The sequence below is a fragment of the Diabrotica virgifera genome, chromosome 8 (genome assembly GCF_917563875.1).
Source record: "Diabrotica virgifera virgifera chromosome 8, PGI_DIABVI_V3a".
Taxonomy (NCBI): Eukaryota; Metazoa; Arthropoda; class Insecta; order Coleoptera; family Chrysomelidae; genus Diabrotica; species Diabrotica virgifera.
In genome coordinates, this window is record NC_065450.1 from 37,436,491 (window position 1) to 37,445,326 (window position 8,836).

Sequence of the window (8,836 nt, forward strand, 5' to 3'; positions counted from 1 at the left end):
CGGGGACGTAGGTATAGGCGTTGCTTCACAGACAAAAAAGTTCCATCCTTCCTCTTTAAAATGACGTTTGGTGTAAGTCTGTATGATTTTTAGTTTCCAAAATATGATTTTTCTAATTTCGCTACTCACAAAAATTTGGGCCATTTGTATTGTTCTTCGCAAACATTGTTCTGCAACTTTTCTTTACGCAGCTTTAGGTATATTCAATGTTACATTTAGTAGGAAGGAAAGTCAATTACCTTTAAAATGGTCTATAGTAGAAGGCCGTATGACTATTTTTAAGTAAGATATGGTTTTTCAACATTTTATATTTTCAATGATTTTTGATATATTTTACGATTATTTTAAATTTCTCATTATAACTTTTTGATTGTATATTTAGGTATATACGTTGTGCAATAAAAAGGAAAGCTTATTTTATTTACTTTAAAATGGTGCATTGTAAAAAATTTTAGGTTAATTTTTAAACAAGATATGCTTTTTAAAAATTTGACATATACACATGCAATACGTCCCACTAAGTTGGAACCATATGGAAAACTTTTTATTATTAAATTTACAAAAAAAATTATTCTTTATAAAATGCTCTGCGTAGTCTAAAACCTAAGATGTAATCATCAGATATAAAATTTTATCAATAGTCTACGAGGTATGTTAAACAATATGAATTTCACTCAAGAGTAAAGTATCTTTATATTTCACAATATCGAAAAGTGTTATTAAGAAAAATTATTTGGAATTAAAAACTATGTTACAATATGTAATTATATTCTTCTAATAAAAAAAAATAAAAAAATTTAAAAATTTTTTTAAATTACGGATAGTCGTGGATATCCTACGGATATCTTGTTTAAAAATAGTCGTAGTGGTAATTGAAATACACCATTTTAAAGTAAAGAAAATAAGATTTTTTTATTCCAGAATGTATATACCTAAATGGGGTCTACCCCAAACTCCCGACAGGCCAAAATCCCGACAGGCCAGAATCCCGACAGGTTTGATAAGTTTCTTTTTAACATATAATTACATTTATTTCTTGTTTTTTGTTTATGGCCATCTGTTTTTTATTTGTTGTTACTAAACAAAAGTATTTTGTATTAAAAGTATTAAACAAAATTCGGAATTTTTACTTATGCGTGGATTGTTGCATGTCGGGATTTTGGCCTGTCGGGATTTTGGACAGCACCGACCTAAATGTACAAGAAAAAAAATCATAATGAGAAATTTAAAAAATAACCATAAAATATATCAAAAATCATTAAAAGTATAAAATCTTGAAAAAGCATAACTTGTTTAAAAATAGTCGTACGACCTTATACAGTAGACCATTTTAAAGGTAATTGACTTTTCTGTCTACTAAATGTATCATTGCATATATACCTAGAAATACGTAGAAAAAAACGTACAGAACAATGTTCGCGAAATAATGGGGAAAATGGCTCAAATATTCTGTGAGCGGCAAACTTTGAAAAATCCTATTTCGGAAACTATAAACTCTAGAGACTCTACCAAACGTCATTTTAAAGAGGAAAGATGGAAATTATTTTTCGGTGAAACAATGCCTATACCAATATCCCTGTGAAAAAATTATGGGGCAAAAAACAAAATTGCTTTCTTTCGTGTTTTTTTCTTACTTTTCTTTTAAATGTATTTTTGTAAAAAAAAATACTTTTGACTTTAAAATATGATATTTCGATAGTAAATTTATTCTGGAACAATATTCCTGCAGAAGTGTTTGTACCAAAAGTGAATGGAACTCACCTTAATTCACCCTGTGCCTAGGGACTAATTCACCCCTTTCTCAAAGACGCACCCATTTAAATGGTAACACTCTGCGGTTTTTTCAAATATAGGGATCCGTTGACCATATGAGACAATAAAATCCCGTTAACGTTGTAGTTCCTTTTGGCTCTCTTATTTTGAACATAATCAGTAGCCTAATAGGTACATCAGGGTCCTCAATAGTGTTTATTCCAGTGATAAATACATCCAATCTATATTTCTTCTTAGATTCACACCTATGTGTAAACAATCAAAAAGAGAACGATCTGAACTATGATTTCCTTGAGTGTGCAAAATATTAAGCACAGAATCAAAATTTATTGGGTGCCGAATGTGGGTCTGACCAGTTTATGTTAGCAGCTAAAGCTATTATTACATATAAAAGGGATACAGCACATATACATGATAAGACGAAAATCTAGAAACTGTAGATAAAATAGAAAAGCAGATGAAAAGTACTGGTAAGTGAAAGAATGCCAAACAAATGGTAAGCTATGGAATATTTGGACAAGATCAGAAAAGAAAATACTCTTAATAAACAATGTCTCAATAGATTGGAAGCTTTTATGTGGACATATCGAAGAATGCTGAGAATCTCCTGGATTGACAGAATAACCAATGAACAAGTATTAAAAAGAATAGGGAACGGCAGGGAGACACCGGATTTCCATCAAAACATGAAAACTTCAATACTTGGGTCATATAACACGTGGTGACAGATATGAACCCCTAAAATTGATAATGCAGGGAAAGATTCAAGGAAGGGGTAGCATAGGTAGAAGAAAAATGTCCTCGCTAAAAAATCTCAGAAAATGGTTTGGAGGCAGCTCAACTGAACTCTTTCGGGCTGTAGTGTCAAAAGTTAGAATAGCAATGATGATTGCCAACCTTCGTTGCACTCCAAGATCTCCCCTATCCTCCTTTCCGCTCTTAGGAAGGTGAGGATAGCATAGCAGGGCTTATGCAAATCTTCTTGAGATTTACTTATAGACCGCGCGGAATATCCCTATGTATCGTTCACTAATGAACACGCCCAGGGATGTTCCGGGTCGGAAAAGGGGATGGCATGGGCACATGAGGTGCATGTAAGAGTATAGATGGATAAGAAATACTTTTGATTACACTCCATCAAGAAGGACAAAATAAGAATGTATTTAATTTATTTAATTCGAAATACATTTTACTGCTTTCAGAAATCAGAAAAAATGTTTATTTCACAAATAAACATTGTTTTTGGTATAAATTAGACGTTTAAACTATCAAGAGGCAGTTGGGTGGCAGTTTGAACAATGAATTTGAGCGAATAGTATTGTTTACTTGTTAAGGACATAGGCGCAAAATGTCGCCTGTCAAAATGTTTAATGTGTTTTAAATGTATTCATTTTTTTCGAATCCTGAGAAAACTATACATATGTAGGTTTTCTTTAAAGACAATCGTAGTAAAAGTCCGTTTGATGTTTAACAGTTTTAATTAATAAAATAGATGACTAAATTATTGTATACTATTAAATTGACGAAATGTAAAAGTGTAAAAGTGTGTAATTGCCACCAAAATCTTACGTGTTCTTATTCTTACAAAAACGAAATGTATTTATAGATAATTTGCGTCTAATCAATATAATACCCGTCTTAATTCGTCTTTTGTAAGTATCTAAGAGCGCGTCTGTCGTCGCTGTGATGTTACAATCGACTGACTATACAACCAAAACAGCCTCCTGTCTTCCCCTCTTTATGCTTAAAATCCGAAACTATTAAAATTCTACTGCAATAAATTTCGATCCCTATTAGTAATAAAATTTGGTTCACAGTGGCGAATGTTATTCTTAAATATAAGGTTAAAAGTAGTCCGCTACCTTCGTAATCCCCAATTAGTTCCACCCATCTGTGCCAACGTAGGTCCATATGTGTGAAACTCTTATCCCGTTTTCGCACTAATAATTAAGAAAAATGATATACAGGGGAATTTAAAATATAAGGTAAACTATTTACAATCCTACACATATTTTTGAAAAATTTAAACGCAGAATGAAATATTATATTATTACTGAACCCTCGTAAGGCGGTGCTTAGATTCTTATGTAAACAACGGTGCGGGCGCATTTGCACCCCATCTGTATATACATTTTTTTATATGTGAACGTCGGATAAATGAATGTGAAAGATAATTAGGACTTGTTTATTATACTATGAAAGATAAATTTTACAACGTACTCATTTCTTCTTTAAAATAAAATGTTATCGTTGCAGGACAAACACATGAAATTTTTCACAGAGTGAGCAACACAAAGTTTTTACACATAATACAGTTATGCCAGGACTTTCGGTCTTTTTTCTCTGACATAAGTAACACCGACCTTGTCCCGTAGCTCTGTTAGATCCAGGTGGAACATCAGAAACGTCCAATTCAGGATATGAAATTTTCATCATTTGCACCCTACAGTCATTTTTCCAAAAAAGCACGTAAACGCAAAGAGTTTTAAATGCTGCAATTTGTGGAATACGTTTAAAGTTGAATTTATTGCGAATAAAAAAATGACAAAAATAAAAGAAAAATATTAAAAAAGATAGGTGAGAAAAACGAGGTCTGGAGTGCAGCTGCACCCCGCACCGCCTTACGAGGGTTAAAGGGGTTAAAATAAATAAGAAAATTTAGTGTGATTTTTCGGTCCACAGTACCTAATAACGTAATCTTTCATTCTGCGTTTAAATTCTTTAAAAATATTTATTAGTTTTCTCAGGATTCGAAAAAAATTAATAGGTTTAAAACACATTGAACATTTCAACAGGCGACATTTTGCGCCATTCTCCTTAAATAAAAATTTTTCTCGCAGCAGTAAAATGTATTTGAATTAAATAACTTACATACATTTTTCTTTTTGTGTTAATTAATTTAATTAAAAAAAATTTTTGGACACCCTGCATAAATAATTTTGTTATTGCTTATCTTACTGAATAGAAAATTAAATAACCTTTTAAGTAAGCCAGTACACGACACCTAGATTACGCACAAAAATCATCGATTACTTCATCACGCCTAGATGGATGACGTCACTAGTATGATATAATATGTAAAAAATCAAAATTTAAAAATAAAAATCGACCTATCTCGGGATTTTTCCTTAAAACTCGCCAGTTTACGAAAGAATGAATTTATTTTATTTGGCTTTGTCACACTTGTAACAAAAGATAACTTTTGACCGACCCTCGTATAACAGGTCCCTTCTCCACACATGCATTTCACGTCGATCTTTCTAGATAAGACGCGATGAAGCGGGGCGGAAGACGATCAATTCTCCGAATGTGGGGACAATAACTAGAGATGGGCAGAATATTCGAGAAATAACGGCTGGGCTATAAATAGGAACGGATTTTGTAAATAAGTTTAGTTTAAGCTAGAGTTTGTAAAAGAAAACATGTATAAATAAATTAATAAAGTCGTATATAAATACGAATCGTTCGTTATATTGTTACACGCTGCATATTATCTAACAAATATTTCATTTTAGTCTACGACACAATGAAAAAATTATGATTTGGTTAGCATCCAACGTATATACCAGCTTGAGTTATACAGTAGCAGCATCCACACTTTCGAATAAGATAAGACAGAAGTATTATGGCCCACTGCTAACTCTTGGTGATACTGCGGCTGATCTTTGTAGAACTGGAACATGTTTAATGCTTACCTACTACCACGTACGTGTTATGTCAGAAAATGGAACTAAACCGTTGTCTTTAGATATTGTTATCCACAGTCCTGATTAAATATCTCAATATTGAAGTTATAAGTTATTATTAATTTTTATAAACCGTAAATATGGAACACAAACAATTCCTATAAAACCAATCCCTGGAAAGTCTTACGCTCGCGCTTTTACAGTAAAGTATACATACCACCTTATTCGTCTTATTCTTTGTTTTCTATCGGCATGACACTGTCTGTTTTCAATGTATCTCCAGTAAGTTGTTGTTCCATTGTTTTCGTGCTCTTCCCACTGATAATCATCTCATTGAGGAACCGTGTTTTGTCGTGTTTTCTACTCTATTTGTTATCAATTGTCTTATATGATCGTTATATTATATTTTTCTATTTCTTACCCTGTTCTTGATAGTCCTTCTGTACAATAGTATCTTACAATCAATTTTTCTAAAGGTTTTCATCTCTGCTGTTTTTAGTATTTTTTTGTTTTTTCTGTAAGACATTGTTTCTGTTGCGTAGCTCATTATTGGCCCTATGACTGTTTTGTAAATGTTAACTTTTCTGGCTGTTATATTAATAAATCGGTGGGCATACATTGTTCATCTTTCCTTTGGGAGATTAATATTGCTTCGTTTGCATAGCAGATTATTTTAAGTTGTTTTTCTCCCATTTGATTTCCATAAGCATACGACCTTAACCTTTAACTACCCGCGCTCCGGAATCTCGCGCAACTACCCGCGCGGTGTATTCTATACACCACATTTATTAATATCACATTGAATACATACGAAATATTTATATTAATATATAGGGATAAAAAACATGAGGCCTTAATTTTTTATGCATTTTTAATGATATACATATAAATTAAAATATAAAATTGTTTAAAAAAGACAAAACCTTAACAGAAATAACTCAAGAAAAAAAATAAAAAAAATTGAAATCAAAACACTGTGCTCTACACATGTGCTAAATATGTGCTGAATATGTGCTGAACAAATAAAAGCCCTTAAACGGCACTTCATTATAATTAGATATCTACCCGCGGGGTGAATTTGATTCACCAAACTGTACTGCACTAAGGAAGTGATAAATAGATCAACTAACTCTTTAGCTATTACACGAGCGACACACCCTCAAAAAAGCGCTTAGTTTTCGAGATACTGACCACGGAGGGGTGAATGGCTAATTTTATTCATACTTTATATTTTTGAGGGTGCTGAAAACCAAAATGAGGTTTATTTTGAATTTCATGTGGGGGAACATTGTCAAAATCGCAATTTTACCCCAAAAATAAAAAAAAATACAGTCAGGTTTTTTTGGGTTTACCTCGCTACAACTCTGTTCCGTTTTATGATTTTATTCTGAAATTTTTACATTATATAGCTCTAACATTTCGAAAGGCAACGATATGTGTTTTAAGCTTTTATTCTTATTCTGATAAAGGTTATGAATTTTTCAAAGGAAAAGGTGCGGATTTGTGCATTGCAAAGTTTAATCGCGAAAGTTGTTTGACGAAGTTTAAAATTTAGCTACTTAATCACGTTTGTGTTAAAATAGAGAGTACAAAGAAATTTTCTGGTAAGTTTTAGATCAAAATCTTTTATAGAAAAAAATAGTGCAACTTTTAATGTCGACATTAGAAATCCCCAATATACCGCTTATTTTTCGAGATACTGACAATCGGTGGTGAATGGCTAATTTTGGCCTTAGATTATGGTTTTGACCCTGATAAAAACGAAAATAAAATTTAGTTTAAAGTTTAGGTGGGGAAATATTGTCAAAATTGCAATTGTGCCCTAAAAATAAAAAAAAAATGAAATCACGTTTTATTGCGTTTAGCTCGTACAACTCTGGTCCGTTTTAATATTTTTTTTCTAAAGTTTGTACACTATAATATCGCTAACTTTTTTGAAGACAAAGGTTTCTGCTTTAAGCTTTTAGTCTTATTCTAGTAAAAGTTATAAATCTTTTAAAGTAAAATTAATTATTTTTAAAACATGAGTAAAAGAAGTTTTCTGGAAAGCTTTGGATTAAAATATTTTATAGAAAACAAATGGTGCAACTTTTAACGGCGACGTTATAAATCCCCAAAATAACGCTAATTTTTCGAGATACTGATCATTGGTGATGAATGGCTAATTTTATGTTTTTGATGGTGCTGAAAACGAAAATCAAGTTTATTTTGAATTTTAGGTGGGAGAACATTGTCAAAATCGCAATTTTGCCCTAAAAATAAAAAAAATTAAACCACGTTTTTCTTAAAATTAAAAGTTGCACCATCTTTTTCTATAACACATCTAGATATAAAACTCCCCATAAAACTTCTTTGAATTTTATGGTTTAACATAAACTTAATCCAATAGATAAGTTTTACATCTTGTAACTTAATTTTTGCGATTTAACTTTGCAATTGAGGAATCTGCACCTTTGATTTTTAAAAATTTTTAACTTTTATGAAGAAAAGACTAAAAGACTACAGTTGTTTTCATAGTCTTCAAAAAGGTGAGAAATATGTGCTGTAGACATTTCAGAAAAAAATATTAAAATAGAACAGAGTTGTAGCGAGTTAAACGTAAAAATTCGTGACTTCATTATTATTTTTTTTAGGTTAAAATTGCGATATTAACAATGTTTCCTCACATAAAATTCAAAATAAACCTCTTTTTCATTGTCAGCACCATCGGGAACATAAAATAAGACCAAAATTTACCGCCCATGGTCTGTGTCTCGAAAAATAAGTGTTATTTTGGGTATTTATAACGTCTATATTCAAAGTTGCGCCATTGTTTTTATATAAAATATTTGTAACTTAAACTTTCCAGAAGACTCCTTTTGTACTGTATGTTTTAACATAAATGTGATTAATAAGACAAATTTCAACTTTTGTGATTAATCTTTGCAATTCACGAATCTGCACCTTGTACTTTAAAAAATTCATAACTTTTACCAGAATAATACTAGAAGCTTAAGATAGATACCATTGTCTTCAAAAAAGTGAGCAACATATAATATGCAAGCCTTAGAAAATAATATTAAAATGAACCAGAGTTGTAGAGAGTAAAACGCAAAAAAGCGTGATTTCACTTCTTTTTATTTTTAGGGTACAATTGCGATTTTGACAATATTTCCCCAGCTAAAATTTAAAATAAATTTAATTTTCGTTTTCAAGAGCGGAAAAAACATAATCTAAGACCAAGATTAGCCATTCACCGCCCATGTTCAGTATCTCGAAAAATAACCGTTACATTGGGGATTTCTAATGTCGATAATAAAAGTTGCACTATTTTTTTTCTATATAACATTTTGATCTAAAATTCTCCATAAAACTTCTTCGTACTCTCTACTTTAACA

At 31.3% G+C, this 8,836-nt stretch overlaps 1 protein-coding gene across 1 annotated transcript in view; it reads left to right on the forward strand.

The window, feature by feature from the left end:
- The window catches only part of LOC114334951 (uncharacterized), a 71,902-nt gene extending 66,332 nt beyond the window's left edge, over positions 1-5,570 (forward strand). Inside the window, exon 5 of the mRNA XM_050658618.1 lies at positions 5,289-5,570. Within this exon, the coding sequence (XP_050514575.1) occupies positions 5,289-5,547 (259 nt within the window). The 3' untranslated portion in view covers positions 5,548-5,570. The remainder of the gene's footprint in view (positions 1-5,288) is intronic.
- Positions 5,571-8,836: the final 3,266 nt, after the last annotated feature.